This window comes from Nelumbo lutea, chromosome 1, assembly GCF_056320005.1.
Source record: "Nelumbo lutea isolate HS-2025 chromosome 1, American lotus-T2T, whole genome shotgun sequence".
NCBI classification, from domain to species: Eukaryota; Viridiplantae; Streptophyta; class Magnoliopsida; order Proteales; family Nelumbonaceae; genus Nelumbo; species Nelumbo lutea.
In genome coordinates, this window is record NC_142684.1 from 173,515,159 (window position 1) to 173,540,274 (window position 25,116).

Sequence of the window (25,116 nt, forward strand, 5' to 3'; positions counted from 1 at the left end):
CGTTTGCGCACTGTAGTTTTCCCTTGTTTTTCTTCATTTCGAACTTAGACTTCCGATGTCTGCCCAAACCATCTGCAATCGTTCATGTATTTGAGATCCAAATCAAGGGTGTTTGTCTTTTGTAGGATGTAGATCTGTTTTCCCTTTGGATGGTTCCTGTCTAAATCTCTTTCATATATTTGGGTATTTTTTTTACAGGTTTAGTCAAGGTTCCTACCTGTTCATTTGCTCACATTGCATTCTCCCAAACACCAGCAAATTTGTATATGTATTTGCACCAATTGAAACAAACAACAAGAGTACAAAATCGATGAACCTAGATTGCAGTTATGAACCGGAAAGAGCGCATTTATACAACCAAACGAAGAAATGACTGGGCCCTTTGGGAGGGCTTCAGCTTTGAATGAGCTACATTGATTGAGCCACTCTGGAGAGTTACCAAAAATAGCTTCACTCAAAAGTAAAATTCTCAGCTCATGTAAGCATATTTCTGATTTTCCAGGTTTTTCACCAAACATGGCTTTATGCCTTTTGGTGTGGGGCTTACCTTGCAATGCAGAAGTCACCATGTAAAAGCCCTCCCAGACAGGCATTACATTTGTGTATTGGGAATGATGCAAATGGAGTGTAAATTCCAGTTCAGGATAAATTTGTATCCTGGTTCACTTTTACTTGTGTTTGACAACATTACATTTATGCATTTACAAATGACACACCAATGCATATTTACATTGATAATAAGATGTAAAAGTACATCAATAAAAAAGAAGTAAATTTGCATTCAAGTGAGCTTTTGATAAAAAAAAAAAAAAAGCATATGTTTTATTGGAATTCACGTTTGCAAGGTAAAAGTTTGTTTGGTAAAAAGGTAAATTTGTCATGCAAAACTAACTTAATTTTATAATTTATATAAACCATTTTACACTCTACAAATTTATATTCACACTTATTTGCATTATTTCCAAACACAACCTGAAGCTCAAAATATTTGAACTTTCAATTTTTTCCACCAAAAATTACTTTGAAGAAGCCAGTATAAGGTATTAAATATAACCAATTAACCTATTTGGTGATTTGGGGAATAATAAGATATTATATCATATGGATGCCTTTCTTCATATCTCAAACAAACAAATAAATAAAGGCAAGAAAAATATTGTTTACAATGTTACAAACTACAGAAATTAGCTCCTTTAGCTTTGCTTCATAGAAAGCGTTATTTTTATTAAAGGGTTCACACCAATGTCCCGGTAGTTGAGATGGTTACTTGACATCCTTCAAATAGGTGTGAACTATCTCCATGGTAGGGTAGTGGGTTTCACGTGCATCCTTCTCTGCCCCCACACCTCCCCCCAAAAAATAAGGGTTAATAATTTAATAATGGGCATCATATTAAACAAAATGGAATTACAAAACATAGACATAATTGGGACAAGGTTTGATGATAATGAAGCCTATTGTTGACAAATTTAACTGATAAAATGAAATATGCCAATGTTTTTCATAGGCTTGGGGAATAATAATATTAAAAAAAAAAATGAAGGGATCTCAATTAAACTTTAATTTTGCAAGTGGATATGTAATTTTGGATATACTCTTACAGAGGTAATGGAAGTATGTTTATTAAACAAGTATAATAATTGGCATGGTTCAAGGTATCGATTCTTTAGATCCGTAAATATATATAGTACAGTCAGAGTTTTCAAGAATTGATAATGTGTTTATTTTATTTCAATTTGATAATTCACAATATATATATATATATATATTAAGGTGAATACTCTCTATTTTAAATACATCTATTTTATACAATATAAAGTGGATATTTGCTTTGAATTTCCTACAAATTATAAAAGTTAAATTCAAATATCCTTAATACTTATTTCTATATGCTCTTACCGTAGTTAAATTTGATTTTCCAATTCAAATAGAAAAATCCAGTCCAATGCCATGTGGATGGTGGGTCCTATACCAAGGATTTATAGGAACAGGTTTAATAAAAATAAAACCATTAAATATGACTATTATTAACTACCAATAAAAAAATAGGATTATGGTCTAGGTGGAATTATATAATTTAGTATTTTAATCTCAATGTCTTTCTATCTTTGTTCACAGGGACTAAAATTATTGGCAAACAGTTGCAATAGTTTGAAGCTGAAGGAAACAAAAATGTACTATCACCTCAGGGAGGCCATCACTATCCCTTAATTAAAATCATTAGACAAGGGCATTTTCATATTCTAATTATATAAATACTTGTTGTCTTTTATCACAACAGAATGCTCATTTGAGTGGGAAAAAAATACCGGGACATGACCAAACGACGACTACTTTAAATCGGACAATGGACAATGGATGGATTCCCCCTTTTTTGTGGCAAAGTAGAAAAAGAGAAAGATTTATGGATCACATGGTGTAGATACCTGGAGATTGCGAGAGTTGGCTCTCAACACAACGACCCCCTCGGCTCCACCACCTCAGCTATCACATAAATTTGAGAAATAAAAAGGTATTAAGAGAATCTGGATTTTCTACTCACATAACATCACAGCCACGCATGTGGAATATCTCAACATCGCAGCCCACATAAATAGTGTTCTGTTAAGTGTCATCCAGGTCAGTTTTAGGATGTTCTCGGTACTGTGGTCTTTCATCTCATGTGGTTTTTCATACGGTCTTTACAGCCTTTTGCAGCTTGCATTGTAAATAAAAACATATAAATACTGACGTAATTCCCAATACTGTAAAATGGCTGAGAGAAAGGTTTAATTTGAAAGGATGAAATCTGAATTCGGCTCTATTGTTGTGTGGTTGAAATTGCCAAATCGCAGAACCACGAGACCCTCTATAGTTGTTTTGTATTGTAAAGTGGATATTTTGTGGATCAAGGTTTTCAAATCATCATTGACCTGCATAGTCGGATTGTTCGGCCTCAAAACCGTTTAAGACACCCGTTCTTTTTCATCCATGAACCATTATTTTGTCAAAAATAACGGCTAGATGATTGAATTGTTAATTCATTCAAAGCAAACAATGGTTTTGTGTTGATTTTTTTTTTACATTTTAATTCTTTTAAATGTTATTGGCTGAGTGATTCATTTGGATCCGACGATTGAACTGTTGATCCGAATAATGGTGGGAGCCAAAGCAGTTGCGGTTTCGAATTGGTATGTAAGACATTAGTTTGAATCAAGGTTCAAAGTATCACCTTTGTGTATCAATAGAGGTATATGGGTACTTAAACAAGTGGATCAAGGTTCGAGCATATTTTTTATTAAAAAATAGTAGGATTCCAAAACACCGCAAATAAGTGTATTCGACCCCAAAGATACAATACGATATACCCAATACGGGGCATAGCATATTGATACTTTGAACCTTGGTTTGGATATATTGCCAAAAAAATTTAAATAAAATATCTTAATGACTTATTCAATATATTATGCTATGAAATTTAACTATAGACAAAAAATTGCAATATTACCTAATTCAATCCACGCTATATATAGTGTGTGTTGTTCAAATTGGCCTATACTTTCCAACAAATAACTTGTGGCTGTGACATGGACTGAAACCAAGCAATTGACGAAGTTTGTACTAAACACCCCCTAATTATTAGCTTTTACCACCCTTTCCAGGCGGTCAAACTATTTTTTCCTTGGCTTCAAGGCGGCCAAACCATTTGACCTATTATCGTTCATAGCTGTTCTAACACTCAATTCGCTTAATATCAAACAAGGTTCAGAATATACATCGCAAGGTTTTTTTTAAACTGGACTGGACAGGAAACCGTTCTGAGACCGGATTCTGGATTAAATGGTTCAACCATTAGGTTCGAACTGACAGTTTATTTGACTTGAAAAATAAATTTGATACGTGAATCACTAAAGAATCAGCAAATCACCCATATCGGACACAAGAATAGAAATACTTCAACCGATATCAAAACCCCACTAGTCAAAATTCAAAACCCATCAATCCAGGTGGTCAAACAGTTGAATCAATTAACCCCTTTAGTGGGTGATATAGGTCAGACCATAACCACTTAATTCTATACCACCAACTAGGCTTTATGTACTTTATTATTTCCCAAATCTCACCCCTATTACAATTTAGATTTTAGCCATTTAGACAGAACCCTAATTAACAGTAGGTTTATTGGCTGTCACCGCTACTTCTAGGATTCAAGGTCAACCTATTATTCCACTACAAATGCCCAAATTTGATCTATTGATAAAATGGACTGTCCTGTTCAACCTGGATGGTTGAACCAGTAAACCGTCACCCAGAAAGAAAAGTGGTTCAACCATCCAGACTTTAAAGCATCATTTTTTATGACACTCAATGAAAAAAAACTCCTTTTATGCATGTATGGTGCTGCAGTTAGACTTGTTCATGGGCTGGACTGGGCCGGGCTAGGCAACCCGACTTAGATCGGGCCGGGATACAATATTGCCATTCTGAACCATTTACCAAACAAAGTGGGGGGCTTTTGTGTTGGCCACTTATTCAAATCTCACAGCTCACATCTATCGAGAGAAGATTTTTTATTTTTGAACTGAAATTCGCATTCACCTATCCAATATCCATACAGGATTAGAAAGGGAAATTTGTAGGGCTATTTGGGGCCCCAAGTTTTAATTCTAGTCCATACATAAATGTGATTTATTTTTATGGGTCTCTTTCACTCACTCTCCACCACATTGTCTGCTGTTGTAGTTGTAGGTAGGAGTAGAAGTTAGGAGGAGGTATGGAACTCAATAAGAATAAGCCAGAGATTCAGAGTCAGGTTCCATGGATTTAAGCAGTGTTACACGCGTATAAGCAACTTCCTTCACAAAGTGGGTCCCTGAGGTTTTGTTGTATTCCCAGTACCACAATCTGTCAAACTCAAATCAATACAAGAATAATCGACTCTAGGAAACACATTAGCTCTTCGGGTTCTTAGTCAACCCGGTTCAACTGTGAGAATGCTGAATGCCACCCATTAGGAAAATGCCAAATGTACTACTCCCCTCAACCCACTGCCTACTGCTTCTGGCTACTAAGTGTCTGCCTAAACAGAGCAAGATGTGCGTGTGCCTGTTTGCCTGTATGCTTGTGTCTCATAGAGAGAGAGAGCGTCCATGTCCACTCTTCCTGTCCTCCTGGCTAAAGCTCTGGGCCAATACGTTTTCACCACGCCACCTGACCTTCACGGGCTGGAATGGCAGACCTGTTGGCCGGGCGCTCTCCCTCCCTCTCTCTCTCTCTCTCTCTCTCTCTCTCTCTCTCTATTTCAGAATTCAGAGCCACCAACTTCTCTCAATCCCAAGACACCACCGGAATATCTGATTGAAACACGGCCACTGTACAATCTTTCCCTCGCACTCTGCCTCTTCACCTGAACAACCCAAAGTAGAGAAATTAACAGTGTCAAAAAGCGAACACCGTAGGTGGCAACGAAAAAAGCATCCAAACTTCTTATGCATGTTGGTGTCCAATGTCCATGTTTCAAAAACACACGAAGTGAGCAGAAAATTGAAATTTATCCCATCTCTTTTAGAGCGGAATGGCTTTTATTATGTTGCAGAGGTCAACATTTAAGACTTCTTGTGCTTTACTGGACTTTCAATCCCTGGATTGAAAAGGCGGAGATTAAAGGGTGTCTACTAACCCGTGATGCAGTTATTTGTTATTGGAATTTGGACGCCATCCATGATCCCTCCAATAAAGCTTCCAATGATTCTGCTCACTTTGCCCTTTTATGCTTCAGGTCGTTCATAAATCTCTGCATCTATTGGTTTATAACTTTATAGAGCTTAGAATTCACTCAGTATTCCATTTTATTTTTTGATCTGGGTTCTTTGGAGAATTCGTTTTAAATAGATTCCGCAACTGCTAACATCATTTCTTGGAAACATATGGGGATTTTCTTCTGATTCACAAATCTGCGGTTAGCTTTCAATTTTGGCTGAAGACAAACACAAAGATGCGAGCAGATGGTTTTGGTCGTGGAGGCCAGATTGCAACGCAAAAAGTCAAAATTGGTCGCCGTTGGTTGATTCTGCCGGCGGTGGAGGTGGAGACCAGGTGAAATGAGGAGAATCGATTGACCTCAGTACTGTAATTTTGTCCTGTGAACAGTAGAGCAGAGGATTAGGAATCCGCGAGAGCAGGGTGCATCACAAACCGTACAATGATTTGAGTTGAAGTCCTAGATCTAATCTAATGGTTAAAGGCTATAATCCTCAATCGATTGGACTAATTTACAGAAGAATTTTGCTGTAGATGGCGCAAAAGACACGAACGCATAATTGAAGCATAGAATAGAGAGGAAAAGATTGAAGAGAAGCGTAAGTATGACTGGTGGAGTCTGGACATATTTTGCTTTTGTTCCTTTCTATGTCTGAATGTGAAGCTGAAGAAAGAGGAGAGATCCTCAGTCCTCTCTAGATCTGCATCTGCCTCGGCCAACCTCAATGCTGTTGGGGCTCCACCTAAAAGGAAAAATGACGTGCCTTTTGTCTTTTCTGGGCCACAACCACCGATAAGATATGCGCCTGTTCTGTAGTACTAGAGCAGTTGTTGCTTGCCGAACGTGTGGCATCTCTGAATTTGAGCTTTTCTAAGGGCTAGTACCGTGGTAGGGTCTCATTCATTCTGCTCACTCCTGAGAGGTCCAGATTCCAGACGCAGAGAAGAGGCGTTTCCTATACGGGATCGTCCAGATAGCAATAGGAAATACTCAGATACCACCCTTATTTCTTTTACTAGAGCAGTTGTTGCTTGCCGAACGTGTGGCATCTCTGAATTTGAGCTTTTCTAAGGGCTAGTACCGTGGTAGGGTCTCATTCATTCTGCTCACTCCTGAGAGGTCCAGATTCCAGACGCAGAGAAGAGGCGTTTCCTATACGGGATCGTCCAGATAGGAATAGGAAATACTCAGATACCACCCTTATTTCTTTTTTTCCTTCTGTGGTTGGACTTGGCCGGTTGGCCCCCACCATATATAACATGTCCAATGATCGATAGTTGAATGTAGTAATTCCACATCAGCTTAAATACCAGTCACTGTATTTTCCACGTGGCATTTCACTATAAGAAGAGATTATTGAAGGAGATAAGGGGGGGAATAAGAAACCAGAAAGGGAAATGTGCTTTGGTTGGGACTGAAAGATTCAGATGGAAAGGGGAGCGATAGTTGTTGTGCCTGTACGTGGTGGTGTGCCATACGCAATGTCGTATAATCAAAGAATTGAAGACTGATGGATCCAACATCCAAGTATTCAATGAGAATCGTTGAAGAAGATGTAGGTGAGGACAAAAAGACAGGGCCGGGTGATCCCAACCGTTAAAATCTACAACATGGTACATTAGGTTAAACATTGACCTAGAAAAAAAATCTTAGGTGGACCCCAACACATTGTGTTGGTGGGTCCAGGTGTGTGTGGCATACTCCCAGCACAGAGTTGGTTCATGGGTTGGAAGACTGTTTGTTCCCATTCTCCTGTCTCCTTGCACTTATCCTTGAGAGAAAGATAATGATTTAGGGGTATCAAACTATCAATCGACCAGTTTTGGGTTGAACCCCTGAAAATCAAAATCAAAATCAATTTGGACAGGTTAATAGATCAATAAGATATATTGAATTGGACCTGTCTAGACTCTAGACTTAATGTTCCTCAATTTGGACAGATTGGATAGATGAATAAGATATATTGAATTTGACCAATCTAGACTCTAGACTTAATGGTCCAAAGTATTAATGAATTAGGCTTGGTTTGAAACCAATCCAAATTAAAACCAACTTGAACATATTGAACAGTCCAAACATTGAATTGGACCATTCTAAATTGGTCCAAAGTATTCATTGGATTGAATTGTACCCGATCCATCTATGATAGATTCATATTGGATTGGACTAAATCCGGTCCAATTGACACCCTAGTTAAGTAGTTATACTTACCGTTGAAAAAATAACCCATCAATAGAAAATTAAATCTTCAGAGAAGTACAGATTTGCCCAATGCAGATTTCTAATTTACACTGTAGAGCTATAAACATTCAAATGACCACAACCCACACTCTATGCACCAATGCCCACCCGTGAATTAGCATCAATTCCGAGCTAGCCTACATATTCTGACCCTGGGCTGATCGGTCATTCTCCCTTAAATCTTTTATTAAAATATTAATGATTCTGATTGGACTAAAAATCGAAATGCTTAGTAGATCAAATGTTTTAAAAATTGACCCGATACTCGAACTACTTTGACCACCGGTTTCTGAGCCAATGGTTTGACCATTTGGTTCAAACAAATGGCCCATTCTAATTAAAAAAATAAAAATAATAAAAATAATAAAAATTCAAAATCATTGTTCGAATTAAACAAGTTACGGTTCAACCATCAAGATCAGTAAATCACTAATCAAATCAACGATTTTGACCAAAGAGCAGATTAAAAGTAAAACCGAATCAATTGCCTAAACGGCTCCCATGCCAAACGGCCAGACCATCTGGATCAACAACTGAATAGATCACGGTTTCATTGATTAATCGGATTATTAACCGTTGAACTCGTAAAAAACGTCATTTAACCAGGATCCGGAATACCTACCGGCCCTACCATCGGCGTAAGGTCCTATCGAAATCTTAGGACACTATTTTAGGATCAGAATCTTCCAACCTTGCCATGAAATAAATTAGATAAGTATGAAAATATTCCCAACGTAAGACTGTAAAAGGTGTTAGAACGGGCTTTGCCCTGACCGAAGCCGATTCGGATCGGAAAGTTACCATGGCCCCCTTGTGGAATCCTCTTTACTTGATTGGCCCATTTAACCACGTGCATCGGCAGTGCGAATATTCTAGACATTGACATGTGGGGAAGGATGGTGACAAGTGGCACAATGGATGATGCCATGTCAGCTTGGATGAAGGAGACACTATAGTTAGGTTTATGAGGAGGAGGTAAAGTAAGTGGTATGGTTGGTTGATAGATTATTAATATGTGCTTCAACTTCAGGGCTAAGTCAAAAGTTTCAATTTTTCTAAATAAATCCAAAAGGAGGCGGGTTGTCCTATTCGGGAGAATCATCAATCAAAAGTAGATGATATTTCATCATCCTAACCATCCATTTGTGGCATTGAATATCGAAATGTCTCAATCTAATGGTTGTGATCTTACAACCATGTTGACTTATAAACAGGAAATTACATTAAAAATATTTCGAAGGTGGGCCGTGGGCCCCCAGGCCTGATATTTTGAAAAATAATGGAACCTCATGGTCTGTGCAATATTCGAACTAGCTAGCAGCCTAGCACCTAGACCAACTCTTTTTACTAGAAGCATTGGATCAGAATCTTTTGCTTTGGGCAGAGATAAGAAACGCAGAAAAAACACTTTATTCATCTCAACTACAAAGAGAAAGAGATAAAAGATTCTGATCCAATGGCTGCTGCTAGAACCAACTCTCCTCTCCTCTGTCCAATCAAATATTGGGGGGATTTAAAAAAAGTATTTTGTTTTATAATCAAGTCCAAGTACGACGTGTTAGGGTTTAGTGAGTTTGGAAAAATGGTTTTCTAATCAGTACACGTTTAATAAGCCAAAACCCTTTTAGGTTTATTCTTTGATCGCATAATACATACAAAACACCTTTTAAAAATTGGATGAGCGGTCTGGCCCTATCCTTTACTAAAGCAGCTTTCTATACTTTGACAAGTACAGGATTTCACTTTCAATAGTTTATGGATCTATCGATACTTTGAAAAATAGTTTATAAAAATAAGATCATTAACATATCTTTTATGTTATATTAGATGAGCGGCACCTAAAAGAGAACAGAGATGAATAGAGTGGACTGTGGAGAGAGAAAAATAAATATACAAATTTCATTTGCATGGTGGTCTGGAGGTGAAGCCAATGGCAATCCTCGGTGTTATATACAAGGTTCGAAATATTATAATGTATCGGCGCTTATTGTGTTATCTGTATCAATTTTTAAATCCGTCGAAATGCTGTTTATAGGGAGTTAGATGGTGTTTCTATGTTTAAACATAAAATCAATGTTTTAAAAATTGACCCGGAATCGGAACTGTTTTGGCCACCGATTTCTGGGTCAGCGGTTTTTATGTCCATTTTGAATGGATGGCTCATTTTAATTTAAAAATAAAAATAATTAAAATAAAAAAAGGGCCAAAACTGTTGTCTGAGTTGAATGGGTCAATGGTTCGACATCCCGGGTCAATATGCTATTGACCAAGTCAATGGTTTTTTGCCAAGATACGGATTAAGGGTGAAATAGAAGCAGTTGGATGGTTTCCAGGCTGAATGGTCTGACCATCCAGGTCAACAACGGTTCAAAAAACCATGCATAAAACCCCTTCTAACATGCTTGACCTTGAAACATTAGACTGAAATGATACTAATAGAAAAATACTATATCAGTAGGGGCGTAAACGGATCAAATTTGAATTGATCCAGGTAATATCTGAATTCGAATCTGATCAGAAAATTCAATATCTGAATTCGATTTGATATCTAATGGATATTGGGAATTAATGTTCAAATTCGAATTTGATTAAATATTTGGATACAAATTCGACCAATTAATTATTTTTAGGAAATTAATAAATATTTTATTTATATAAATATATAAACTATTTATATAATTTAATTATATATATTATATAAAGCATTTAAAAATTATATATATATATTATATAAAAATTAAATAATTGATCGAATTTGAATATTTATCGAATTGAATCAGGTCATATCTGAATTCGATTTGATTATGTTGAATCTTGAATTTGAAATCGGATTTTTTAATACATTGATACTCCTATATATCGGCCTTTAAAGGTGGGTAAAATACAAAGACTTGTCATGTTGTACTTTGGGGGTAGTGTCACTTAAATCCCAAAGCTTTCATTTGTGATAGAGAATTACCTTGTACTTTTAGATTCCAACACTCTACACCCACAGTTAATATTTCAGCAGTTTTGAACTTTTATGAGATCATTTTGCCCTTTTAGAACCCTATGCTTTGAACTTTTTCTATCTTTTTTTTTTTTTTTTTTTTTTTCCTTTTTGTAACAGAGAGAGGAATGAGAGTTGAAAGAGGTAGGGTTCAAACTTAGCTTTTAAAGATGCAATAAAAGAAAAGGGCAAAATGGTTTCATGAAAATAGAGTTTGGAATATAAAAGTACAGGGTAACTCTTTCTCGGGAGTCAAGTACCCAAGTGTCACTACCTTTGAAGTGTAGTTCACTATATTTTACCCATTTTTGCATTTTGTGAAAATTGATACTTTGAACTAGACCTGTTCATGGGCCAGGCCAGGCTTCACCTCTTTATCAACAGAAAATGCAGACCTGAGCCCGAGTCCAGCCCAACCATTGGGCCTAGATCTTGAGCATGAGCCCAGCCCTTATATAAAGCCCAAAGCCCAAAGCCCAATCTGTACACAATGTCTTATTTTTAAGTGTACTTTTATAAACTAATATTGTATTAGTTTAGTAATAATTTAATAAATTAATAAAATAATTTGTATTTCCTAATAATAATATTTATTAATAACTTAAGAAACAAATATATATTATATATAACATAAATACTTTTTTATTATATGTAATAGTGTTGGGCCAGGCCGGGCTGGCCCGTCCGGCTACCCAGCCCATTCTACCTTGAACCATGATTATATTGGTAAAGATAATTTATACAGGCCAATGGATGATATATCTTTGATGTATGCGGACGTAATCAACCATGTAGCTAATGCTATGTGCTACCCACCCCAACCACCCCCTCTCCCTACTCTCCGGGAGGGCAATAGTTCATGGTTTTGTGGGGTTCTTACATGTGCAAGCCTAAGAGAAAGGATCCAAAGGGAAGGAGTGGGGTCCATAATCCATATCTACTTGGATCACTGGAAACCCTCTGGGCTCTATAGAGGACATAAACTTTTAGAGATTGGTCCCCCATTTAATGGTTCCCGCCCCACCTGATTAAATGATTGGTACCATACCACAAGGCTCAGCCCGCCTTCACGCTGGGCCAACCACAGCCCAACAGGCCAAGCCCAGCTTGGGGATATCTACTTGTACACGTGATATGATGATAAGAAGCCGTTAACCCATGATGAACATTATTTAATGGTTCCCCCTTTTTTACAAGTGGACCCTATCGACCTGGATGGTTATTGCACAACATACCACTGAAGCCCATGTTCACCAAATTATGTCTGAACCGACCATTTACGGAGTAGACATTTTTTTAACAGTTTCATTTCATTAAAGCATTCTTCCTTCACACTAGTTTTGGTTTTTGAATAAAGAGGTTTCTGTGTTGCCTCACAGGTATAGTGTATTAGTGGTACAGGGTTTCTTTTGGATGGGTGAAAAACGAGAAGAAATCAAACCATTCGATTGGGATCTAACCCCCTGCGACTAATGATTTTGGGCTGCTATAAAACGACCCATGTAAGGTAAACTTTTACCCTTTTGAAGCTTGTGGGTGTGTTTGTGACAGGTTTTCAGACAAGCGCATTCAGCAATAACTACAAGTTCGATACAGATGTATCACTAAAGGCAATGGTCAGCTTTATCAAAACCATCCAATGACCCTAATCAGAAGAGCAGGGACCCACCCATTTGCCTACCTAGAAGATTCATAATTCATTGCAGACGCACAGTAGTTCTCCACAGAGCGATGATAGGGCAATCTTTCAGACTTTAATGAACACTAGATGTCCTTTTCCAAGTAGACAGAATGAGGCTTGTCCTTGAGTGGAACAATGGGAACTTTCATAACAGTGACTAAGAACTCCAAAGTTAAGACTGTAGCTCTTGTATGGAAAACTATTGCAGCAAAATCATGCCTTTAGACTTCAGAGGTTCAGCATATGATATTTTATTCTCTAGATACGTCACTGTAGAAAATGAACAGATAGGTCAACCATTCCAAGTGCAAGCGGAAGGAGAAAATATTCTACTCTTCATCAAGAATTTCTACTTTGTTTTAATACAACTGACAATGAACCACCTTTGCTTTCTTACAAAATTTGATGAGTTTAAAGTGCATCCATCCAATAAAAGCAATGAGAAAAGAATGGACTGATGCTAAATGATAGTCAAAAGACTCAAAAGTCAAAACTCAAAAGGGGGATTCCAGGGATTTACACTTATGCCCATGAAGATTTCAGACGGTCAGCAACTCCTGAAAACCAACCATATCCATAGATAAATGTAAAACATTAAGAAAATTGAATATACTGCACTTATCGAGCACTTGAACTATGAAGAGCATGATTTGATAATGTAACTACAGATCTACAATTCAAAAATTGAAAACAGGACGTGCATCAAGCAGTAATCAGGACTTTGATTTCTTCCCTAGGCCTTATCCACACACACACACACACACCATTCTCATTCTTAATGGTTGCTAGTGCTTCTAATACATGTTCATATCTTTTGGGCCTTTTATGTCACACCAAAGGAGCAAAAAAGTTAAAACGTTGTATACGTTAGGTCTTTTTACAAAAGTATCCAAACATCACCTCAAAGGCCATCAAGAAGAACCCACCACCCAATCAGTGCAACCTATTATTTCTAGGCACAAGAAAAAAAAAATCCAGAGGGTGCAGACCATTTTGTGGGCTATTTCTGAGTCTAAAAGAAGACAATATATCAACAGTAATGAGACATTTGATTACATCATATCTCCGAATAAAAAGCACATTGACAGCATTAAGAAAGTTCGGGGTCCAAATCCATCTACATCACATTTACAAGGAGTGCACTGCTCATTGATCATAACTATAAATTGAGAAGCGGACCTATTGGTTTCACAAACTGTGCAAATATAAGTTATGCCCAAGAAAGTCAAAAGAAGCTTCTTCCATTCAGCCTCAGAAACTTTCAAGAAAAATTGCAAAAAACATTGATCTTGAAGCAATTAAAACAATAAACAATCATACATCATGAAAACATCACCTCAGCTGATCACTGAGCTTTGGTTGTTAAAATAGTCACAGAAAAGAACAAGGTGATGCATGGGAAGTCATCCTCAAATTCCTCTAGTGCAAAATGTGGCACACATGTGGAGGGTTCAAGGTTAACCATCCAGTGCATCTCAGCTAAGAGGTAACTAAAAACAAGGCGAATTGATTGACTGTAACCATCTTACCTAACGGAATTTTATTTAGGCCTTCATTTTTCTTTACTTTCATTTTTACTGTCTGAAATAAGTAACGACAACAACAATGATTTTAAAGCAGGAGCCCTCCTAGCTAGGGCCCAGTATTCAGCAATTGGCCCCAAGTCCCAACCTCCTTGGGTATAAATTAAAAGGGCAGCCCAGTGCACGAGTCTCGTTAGGTATGCTCGTATAGACAAATAGATAGAAAGATCCTGTAAGAAATATCACATCTGTGTTATCAATCTATAGAATTGAAGTACTAATATACCTTCTCCTTTTGTTTGTACACAGAATCAATCTTCTTCATATACTCATCTGTGACTTTCTGCAATGAAGGGGCAATACTTGGTCATTTTCAAGAAATTATTTTGACGAACAAGTAGAAGAAAAAGAAAGGATATGGATTAAGATGACCACAGAAAAATGACATGCAGGATAGAGAACAAGCAAATTATTCAATACCTGCAAATCACTTGACAAATCTTTAACATTGTCTTCAGAAAGCTTTTTCTCCTGCAAAACAGAGAACATCGGAGGACAGAATCTGATAAACAATTAGAAAGCAAAAGAACACCCTATGAAATATGGAAAAAGAAAAGAAAATTATTGACAGATGAGAGACACAAACCTTCTCAAGTTTCTCATAGGATTTTATGGCATCTCTTCTTATATTCCTTAATGCCACCTGTAAATGATAGATCTCTGAGGTTTTAAAAAAGTTTGAGAAAAACATCTCTGATGAGGAAAAATAACATTTAGCAAATGAATAACTATATAACAGAAAATAATCAGATTCCCTAGGCATTACTCTCCATATCAAGCCTCCTTTTCATAGTTTCACCATCACTACATCACAATTCAGGGGAAATATTTTAAATGAGTTGTTAATGCAAGTTGGATATTTGATAGGCCCCCAATTAACTTTACGTATGCCAGGAAGGGGAAAGGTCAGCTTTTGGCTAAGGGGGGAAATAATTGAACATGGGGGCAATTATAGCTGGAGGGAATAAGGAGAGTCTTGAGGCATTTATAGCTATGCCAGTTAGGAATAAGAAGAGTATGGGCATTTATAACTTGGCCAGCTGGGCATTTATTGAGGGAGTCAGTTATGCTGTGAGAAGAGTATAAAAAGGGGCTTTGGGGGATGGGGGAGATAGGCTTTTGTTGAGTGAAGAATACTGTGAGTGATTGGGAGAGCCGGCGGTCTCTCGAAGAACCGACCAACTGTTAATGTTCTTCTTTTCATCTGAATGAATACCAGTTTCTTTGTTGATGTTTGAGTTGTGTGAATTCTGCTGTGAGTCTGAAAATTGTGTGTAAAGTTTCTGGGACATAGTGGTATCAGAGCCTGTCTTTCCTCAGCCATGGTGACAGCTAAGGAAGTGGCATCGCAGGTGGAGGGTTTTGAAGAATGTTTGACTTCTCTACATTCTGAATTTCGTGGGGAGATGGATAGCTTACGCAACGAGATTCAGCGTCTCGATCCAGAAAAGGTAGCAGTTGGACTTTCGAAGATCTCGTCTCTAGAAGGAGGTGTAGCTGGTGAGACGTTTTGATCTGTTGCTTGAGCAACACCTTTTCAGCTCCTTTGTCTACAACTGACACTGCTCCTCCTTTAGTTACATCGAGTCGTGCAACTGACAAAGGGAAGAGTGCAGCTTTTTCGACGTCTTCTTCAATGTCGGTGTCGGAACATACTTCTGATTCACTTCCTCGAAAGTTGGAGTTACCGATTTTTTATGGAGAAAATCCAGACGGCTGGCTTTTTTGCGCGGAGCGCTATTTTGAGATTAATGGCTTGCTTCCGGCAAAGCGTTTGCGTGCGGCCGTGGTCTGTTTAGAGGGTGATGCATTGGCGTGGTATTACTGGGAAGATGGTCGGCGACCTTTTCGTGGTTGGACAGAATTCAAAGAGCTCCTCCTTGAATGTTTTCGATCGACTCAGGAGGGTAATTTATAGGAGCAGATATTCTCGTTACATCAGTCTTCCACTGTTAAGGAGTATCCTTGCCAATTCGAGGTGCTCTCCGCTCCCTTGCATGACCTACCAGAATCAGTCCTTGAAGCAACATTTGTTAATGGGTTGCGCCCAGATATCCAGGCCGAACTCCGACAGATGGAACCCGTTGGGTTGATCAGGAAAATGGTTGCGGCCCAAAAGATTGAGGATAAGAATTAGGCCCTTTGGGCTTATCAATCAGGTTCATTTCCTCATTGGCCCACAACATCCCCCTCTGGAGCTCAAGTTGGGTTGAAGCACAATGCTTTCATTGGAAGTTGTAGGTATCAAATATGGCAGGCTATAAAAGCATCATCTGCTGCTCCGTATTACCTTGATGATTTCTCTGATGATGTAAGCCGCTGGCAAGATGGTGCAATTGTAGCACATAATCCCACTATTTTCGCCATTAGAGATGCACAACTTCTATGGCCCGATACAAGAATTGACTATTTGGTATCCATTGGATGTGGTTCTGTCCCAACAAAGCCTTGAAAAGGTGGGTGGCATTATCTGGATACTGGACACGTTTTGATTGAGAGTGCATGCTCAGTGGAGCAAGTGGAAGAAGAAATGAACACTACTGCCAATGCTTCCTGAAATACAATATTATAGATTCAATCCAATTGATGAACGTTGTGGTATGAAACTAGATGAGACAGATCCTGCAGTTTGGTTGAAACTAGAAGCTGGAACTGATGGGTACATACAAAGTAACTCCCAGGCCTTTAAAAGTCTATGTGAAAGATTGGTTTTACCATACCAAAATGAAGAGAAATTGTTAGAGAAGTTTAAGCCACAGCAAATTCCTAAAATAAAAGCTTCAAATGCAGTGCTAGATGAGAACAAGCCTTCTTTAGGCTGGAGGCGTATGATACTTCTTGCAGAAGCCTCTCATAGTCCTAATTCAGGAAGAATTGTCCACCATGTTCGGTCTCTGGAAGCATTTTGTGCACGCGATGGTATAAGATTGTCTCTTGTGAGCAAAGTATCAGGATTCTCAAAGGCAGTGCCAGCAACAACATTTCCAACTCCTTTCACATCACCTTTGTTCACTGGAAGCTTCCCATCAACCCCGCTTTTATACAGTCCTAAAGTTGGTCCTCCAAGGATTAGCCGAATTGATTTAGTCCCACCACTGAGTTTGGATGGTTTTCAAAGTGGAAAGGGACCTTCCTCACCACCAAAATCTCCCTCAGGACCTCGACAGCTTAACTCTCCTGTCAGATCATTGCATAAGAAGCTACAAAACTTGCCCCAGGTGGGCATTATTCATTTGGCTCTTCAAAATGATTCAGTTGGTTTAATCATGAGTTGGCAGAATGATGTGTTTGTGGTTGCTGAACTTGGGGAACTTGCAGATAGATTTCTACAGAATGTTAAATTTAGTTTGTCGTCAACAATTCGAGGTCGTAGTAGAAGGCAATTGGCAACCATATCTCTTCTCTTGTGATTCCTTCCACTCTGTCAGCTGATATGGAGATGCTTGTGGAACATGCTGCTGTGGGCGGTGTGCGTCCATCCACTATGCCTAGAGTTACTGGTTTGGAAGTGCTCATCCATTAGCAGGACCTGCCTGATTTTGAAGATTTGTGGGATCCTTTTGACTTACTTCTAGACCAATTTCCTCATTTTAACCTTGAGAATAAGGTTAGACTTTGGGCGGCGGGTAATGATAGGCCCCCGATTAACTTTACATATGCTAGGAAGGGGAAAGGTCAACTTTCGGCTAAGGGGGGAAATAATTGAACATGGGGGCAATTATAGCTGGAGGGAATAAGGAGAGTCTTGAGGCATTTATAGCTATGTCAGTTAGGAATAAGAAGAGTATGGGCATTTATAACTTGGCCAGTTGGGCATTTATTGAGGGAGTCAGTTATGCTGTGAGAAGAGTATAAGAAAGGGCTTTGGGGGATGGGGGAGATAGGCTTTTGTTGAGTGAAGAATACTGTGAGCGATTGGGAGAGCCGACGGTCTCTCGAAGAACTGACCAACTGTTAATGTTCTTCTTTTCATCTGAATGAATACCAATTTCTTTGTTGATGTTCGAGTTGTGTGAATTCTGCTGAGTCTGAAAATTGTGCGTAAAGTTTCTGGGACATAACAATACTCTTCTGAGAAATTGTGCTTATAAGTAGCTTTTCCATCCTGACAAGTAGTGAAATGCAAATAGGAAAATACGCAACTTAGTGACTTACATAATGTAATATGCTTTTAAAGGTGAATTGGCCCTTGTACTGATTAATAAGAAACATTAGCCTTTTCCCTCGATTGATAGCAAATATAAATAAGGAAGCTACACCATTTCAAATATAAAAAAATTGCTAATAGAAATTCCTTGCAATGGTTCTCTAACCCTTTGCAACTATAATTAATGTTCTCTATCAATTTAGCAAGCTCATTGACCATGTGAGGTTTCACAATTTACAGCACTAATGTAGCTAGAGGAGCCTTTAATACCAATGACAATGAAAACATCATGCAGAATTCTTTAATCCATCAAGCGGTACCTTACTTTTGCCAATTAGAGTAATTACATACTGTTGGACAGGAAACAGAGCTTAGACTCTTAGTTGGCAGTGAAAAGTCTGCAGGATGTCAAACCTTGGGCCTAGGATCTAATCATGCATTCATCATCTCTTGAATCATCAACTTTTTCATTTGCCTTTTCAAAACTTACCCCTAACCAGCCAAATCCAGCATTCAGAACAGCTTGAGACTTCAGATTTTGTACATATTACATGTCAGAAGTTCAAACCAAACAATGGAAAACCTCCAGTCCTAAGCCAAAACCTGACCAGTTTATTAGATGCTCTAAGCCAAGTATAATTTTTTTAATTGGGAACAGTAGCCAAGTATAAAATTTTCTTTGGATATAGCATTCAGAAGTTTAGGATCAATCAGGTTCCCCAAAGTAGGTGCACTAATCCATCAAAAAAAAATCTGGGTGCACAATGTGTGTTAAGCAGATGCTTTTTTTCCAATTCTCTCCATCTTGGTGCTAGTATTCCAAAACAAAATTAAGAAACAAGACATACACATTTTCACCATCCATGTATGTTTAAGATCCAGAATGAAGCATACCTTCCCTTCCTCAGCTTGTTTAGCCACAATTTTCAATAACTCCTGGGTTCAGCAACAGAAGAAAGGAATTAGCAATGAGAAATTTACCAGCATATCCAAAGGAGCTTGGCTTCTTCTTCATCTCCTTTTACTATGTATTCACATTTGTTTTCTTGATCATTTAATGAGGTACTATGGTCCAATGTGTCAAAATTTCATCAAGGTTTAGCATTTAGATTGTCAACCTTTAATCTCAAGCCAGCTATTGTGTCAACATAAAGTAGATGAAATTTTTTTCAGGCTCTGAAATATTTGAGCTTTTGTCTTCCCTGATTACAATGAAAAATACATTTTCCTTGCCATTTACATCAAAATAAATCAGAAGAGGTAGAAAACAAAGTTTCTGCCATAAAAAGCGCATAAATAATAGAAAAAATATCTCAGTTTAAAATATTATACATCCATTTTAGATAGAAACAAACACAGCCTAAATCTCTTCTCTTGCTTTTACCTTTTAGTGTAACTTTTTGGCTAATATATATAGATCTACATTAATCTAGTTATTTTACAAATACATAACCTATTTATTCTTTTTCTATTCCCATGCTCAAGTGAACCACATACTGCAAATGTGAGAAGAAAGGTACAACCTATTAGGCCTTGAAACTTCCAATACAGTGATTCAATGAAAGAATTTTGTTATTCCAAGTTTAGTTGGAGTGACGTATCAGATTTTAAAAAATAAAAAAAAGGCATCTTAATATGCTTTCTTTTTCATATTAAAGCAATCTTTGTAGTTATTATATAGAAAATTAAAAGATGCATGTAAAATTAAAATGAATGAAATAATAGGCAATATATGAAAATTGTGAAATAATGCTAGATAATAGGACAAAATATAGAAAAACAAAGTGAGCATTCTTCTCAAAAGAAAATAAGTGTGATGTGTAGGGGTTTTGGGGACAAAAGGTATAAATAAGATTTCCATTCTGCATGTAACATATTTCAGGGCATTATCAAGGGTGAAGGTACATTAAGGCAATGGGCCATGATAGAAACGAAACAAATGGGTAAGAAGGGTGAGATCAAGATCAGTGTTAAATTAGTTGCTTTAGGACATGTGGATGATGGTGCAAGCATGATTCAAAATACTGGTCAGACTTGGTGAAATATCCCTGAAATCTCTCCATTTAGCTAGAGGAATACACAATATTCCAAGAATCTTTCTTTTCCCTCTTATCTCTGAAGAATTGTCTTTATATCAGTGATAAATTTTATTGATAAATCATACATCTAAGATCTGAAAGTTTGGAATGTTATTGAAACTTTCCAATATTTCAATAAAATCATCAAAAGTTTTTGAAAATCTTTTCCTGAAAGAATAAATGGTGATTCTATGATATGGTTCATTTACTAAGTCATTGTGATTCAAAAAAAAAAAAAAGAAAAAGAAAAAACAACATAACTATAAAAGAGGATTCTCAATTACAATAAAAAAAATAAAAGGAAGATACTCGATCTAACCAAAACATATAGTACCAAAAAAGATGGAAGTCAAAATGGTAAGTTAATGACAATAAGATAGCTAAAAGACTAAAAGGGAGATAGCAAAAGATGCTTATTCAAATCTCTTAATCTTCTCTTGTTTGGTATATGCAGTTATTTGCTATGGTTATTTGAGTTTTCAATGCACAAATATCCTTCTTCTAACAATACATATATTTTTATTAACGAATTTCATGTTTTCAATATTTTCCCTAATTTCTTTAGATTTTCCATATCTTGGAGGAAAACATCCCAAAATACTCCCACTTTAGCACAAGGAAGAAATTGAAAATCATGGGAACAAGAATATTATAGTTATTTGTTATAATCTCTTTTTGAGTGGCATACATATAACTCTAACAGAGGCTTTCAAATCGATCCAGATTGTGGCCACTGTGGAGAAAGAGAAGATGGAAATCATATTTTCCTGAGATGCCAGCTGGCAAAGCAAGTTTGGGGGAGTATAGAAGGTCCGAACTTGGGCCCCAGAACGGATAAGGAAGATCTTGAACAGTGGTTAACAAGAGGAATCAAGGACACAAGGGAAAATGTAATAAACTCAGGATGGGAAAGAGTCAGTTTCCTGCTCTGGAGCATCTGAAAACAAAGAAATGAAATAATTTTCTCTAACAAGGATGGCAATGCTGGGCTTATTCTACAGAGGCCGGAGAGATTATTTAAAGAATATATTAGAGTCAGTAAATGGAAACAGAAGAGGAAAGAGACCAAAAGAAAAATTATGGACAGGATGGACTCCACCTAGAGAGGGCTGGTTAAAGATAATCTTTGATGCCTCAAGTCAAGGCAAGGAAACGGAGACTGTGCAATTGGGTGCATAGTAAGGAATTTGTATTTCGCAGGGGAAGATTGCTCGTGTGATTTCAAGCTTGATAGGAAGAACTACGATCAACGTGGCATAATTCATTGCTGCAAGGATGGCTCATCAGATTGTGTTGCAGACAGTAAGAATGATGCTTTTTTCTTTCTTTTCTTTTTCTCTTGTAGTGCTTTCCTATATGTACCAAAAAAAGGTTTAAAGGCCAATAAAGGAAATTTGGTATATTGCATAAAATACTATTGAAACATGGGATAAAATAAATTACCTTCCTCCTATCAGATGTCAATTGTGGAACGGAAAGACGTATCACTTCTCCATCATTGTTTGGAGTTAAACGAAGATCGGAATTGACAATGGCCTTCTCAATAACTTTTAAGCTGCAAGAAAGTTGCAATTACGAAAAAGAATAAAGGATAAACATAAAGAAAGACAAAAACAAAGTCTACTATTTGATTGGTACAAAGACAAGGTTACTTTTTTGGAGATACTCACCTTTAAAGGAAATAAAGACAGGATTTAACAAGCCTAAACATAGATAAAATTACATAACAGTGAAATATATAGAAAAATACATGGGCATCACTAATACCATACCAGCCTCTAATATTAGAATAATATACGTGGCACATATGGGAGATTTGGTAGCAGTTGATGCATTAAACAATTAAGATTAATTGGAGGGTCTTCTTCCAATATGTTCCTACTTGTATAGTCAAAGGAAATATCCTTATCAAGTTTTCACAACCTGTAGCTAACCTATTGGGTTGACATTTCCACCACTGGATCAATAAGGTTGAACTCAATGAACAGTAGGTCCCTAACCTCTTTGCATGTGCAATCATATCAACCACAAAGAAATGGTTAGGTTGGACCTCTTAATTTCCCAATACTATAAAGTTTCTTCATATAAATCATTTTATGAAACTGTACCTCGATTTATCATATGGCTGAATCAGAAGAGAACTTGCATCTGGAGTACTTATTTGTGCAATGCTCTTCAAGCTGACAGGAGTTCCATAGTACTCAACCTGAAATATTAGTGTCTCACAAGATGAGGGCCTGAACAAAATGAAGCACCACTTTTGAAAAGATGAAAAAATTAATATACAATATATACAAAAGGCTATTAGCTCAATTAGTTAGTGTATTGTGTTATTAGCAAAAAGGTCATACCTTGTATGTTCAAGTCCTATATAGACTTAATTGTTTAAACTCTAAAGTCTAAACATCATAGGTACAACCGACAAACTTATTTAACATCATATTCAATGCCAATTCATCGAAACACAGAAACCAGCCAGGTGATGCACAGTCTTTTTTTTGCTTGGGTTAGAATTATTCATCAAACAGATTTTTTTTTCCAAAACAAGGTTCAGTGTAAAGCAAACTAAAGCAGCTCGGTATTCTTATCTAAAGGTTTGGTATATTCACAAAAAAAAGTATTTATTTATTACCTGAGAAACATGAAATTTGCAGACCAAGTGAGCAAACCATGGTGGACTTAGCATCATAATGTTGATTTATATCCCAAACAACCTAGACATAAAACTATCATCCTTGGCTTGTGCTTTTGCATTTACTTCTTCAAATTTTATGGCTGATTCGTTTCCATTCTTCATTATTGACTATGAAGACTGCAATTTTCATGTCCTTTGTATTAATAAAGGGCAGATTCAAATGGACTTTAGATCAAGATAGACCCGAACAACATCATTTTACATGCCAGTATTGCATTTTTCTGAGTTCAAATTCATATTTTTTCATGTTCCATACTTTTTGCAGCCTTCGGGTATGTCTGAGTTAGAATCAATTGGAAAACAACCACTAGTTATCATACATTCCCTAATTATGTAATTAATCATTTGATAAAAACAAGTAAATTACTCATTACAAAGGGAACAATGAAGACGTTAAACGAACTTAATACCTCAACTCTATCAAGCATGGCTGGGTTTGCTCTTCCAGTCCTTACTGCATTAAAATTTCCTCTAACTGTTTCAATAGTCTTTTCCATCCTTTGCTTCTGCAGAACAATCAAATCATGGAGTACAGTGTTTGTGATAATAACTGCAAATATCCGATAACAAGTATGGGGCAATGCTCCACACAGAGTATGTTTTTCAATATCATGCCTGCACTATAACCATGAGGGACACTTACAACATCCTTCTCAATCAAAGATTTCTCAGCTTCAATTTCTTCAATGGTGGCACACCTCAAAACTCCTGCTCTGGATCTGAAATTGTAACAAAATGCGGTACCGAACACATCAGGAAGGAGTCACAAAAAAGGGTTGGCAAACAAAAAAAAATCTACATGCATAACGACCCAAGTACAACTACAATAAAGAAAATGATCTGGAGATGGACTTACCTCTTCTGTTCCGATAGTTTTACAACAATGGGCTTGCCAGAAAATTTCCTGGTGCCAACTTGAAGGCTTACGTAATTTGCAGCTGAGCTCCATGAAGCCACGTTTGTGCATGTGGAAAGACATTTCTTGCAACTGGTTTCTCTGCAGTAAGAACCTGAAAGTATTCACCATAAAACAGGGATCCAATCGACAATGGCCATAAAACAGGTTTGCAACAGCCAAAGTTTTTCCAATACTGACTGCCCGAGTAATTTGGAACTTGCATGGCCCGAATTGGTTAACCATACTCCAAGTTCCACGTTCAAACTCCACGTTTACATTCGAATTTTAACGGAATTAGGGAGACCTCAATTAACTCAGACAAGTTGGTTCGGCGTTAGAACTCCCAAATCCCATAACACAAAACCAATTTCAAGTTCATATAAGCAAAACTGGCGGGTCAATAGCGAATCGGTAACAGATTGCAATTCAATTACTCCGTGTCTCAATAAGGAGCCGAACAGTCCATAACTACGATTACGGAAAGAGTAACAGAACTCCATCAATTACTTGAGAGCTGGAATCTTGAAACAAAACCCTAAACCCCTAACCTCCTCCCCTGCTCCCAAACCAAACAAATAAATAAAATTCAAAACGTAAAAAGGTTTATAAAAAGCTACTGACCTTGAAGAGTTAGGGAAGCATTGGTAGTGTGTGATTTAGTCTGATAGAGAGACCGTACAGAAGCAGCGGACGAGAACGGCATCACCATTAAAGCTGGAGAATCGGAAGGGGATAACTATGGAACTTCGCTAAAAGAGCACTCTTCAGTGAAAAAAAAAATTGTTGGTTAAGTCGGGAAAGAAGAAGGAGATGAACGATGCAAGAGTAGAGAAGGCCAGACACTAGAGACTAGAGGGTAGAGAGTTGGAACTTGGAAGGCAACTGGGTAAGCTCAGTCTCAGCCTGTCAACACGTCAACACGTCAACACGCAGAGGCAAGAAATTTGGATAAGAGGAGAGAAAAGGTTATCTTGTCGACAGGGATATTTTTCAGTTCTCATCTTCCACTCTCCGTCGTTCATTTTTTTTTTTTTTTTTTCTTTTATCGTATCTCCATGCTGGAT

The 25,116-nt window shown here is 37.4% G+C and overlaps 1 protein-coding gene across 1 annotated transcript; it reads right to left on the reverse strand.

Moving 5' to 3' along the window:
- Positions 1–12,969: 12,969 nt before the first annotated feature.
- RRF (ribosome recycling factor, chloroplast precursor) lies at positions 12,970–25,116 on the reverse strand. Its single transcript, XM_088960754.1, has 11 exons — positions 24,674–25,116; positions 24,011–24,164; positions 23,798–23,873; positions 23,565–23,660; positions 22,568–22,665; positions 21,903–22,014; positions 19,276–19,317; positions 14,821–14,877; positions 14,655–14,705; positions 14,461–14,517; positions 12,970–13,208 (listed from the first exon to the last, which is right to left on the reverse strand). Exons 1-11 carry the CDS (start codon positions 24,759–24,761, stop codon positions 13,191–13,193), a joined length of 849 nt encoding a protein of 282 aa, XP_088816880.1. The 5' UTR covers positions 24,762–25,116; the 3' UTR covers positions 12,970–13,190.

Coding starts and splice junctions, on each gene's coding strand:
- RRF (XM_088960754.1), bottom strand. CDS start 24,761: ATGGTGATGCCGTTCTCGTCCGCTGCTTCTGTACGGTCTCTCTATCAG. Junction 22,666..23,564: donor CCATGCTTGATAGAGTTGAG/GTATTAAGTTCG, acceptor CTAATATTTCAG/GTTGAGTACTATGGAACTCC. Junction 22,015..22,567: donor CAGCCATATGATAAATCGAG/GTACAGTTTCAT, acceptor ACTTTCTTGCAG/CTTAAAAGTTATTGAGAAGG.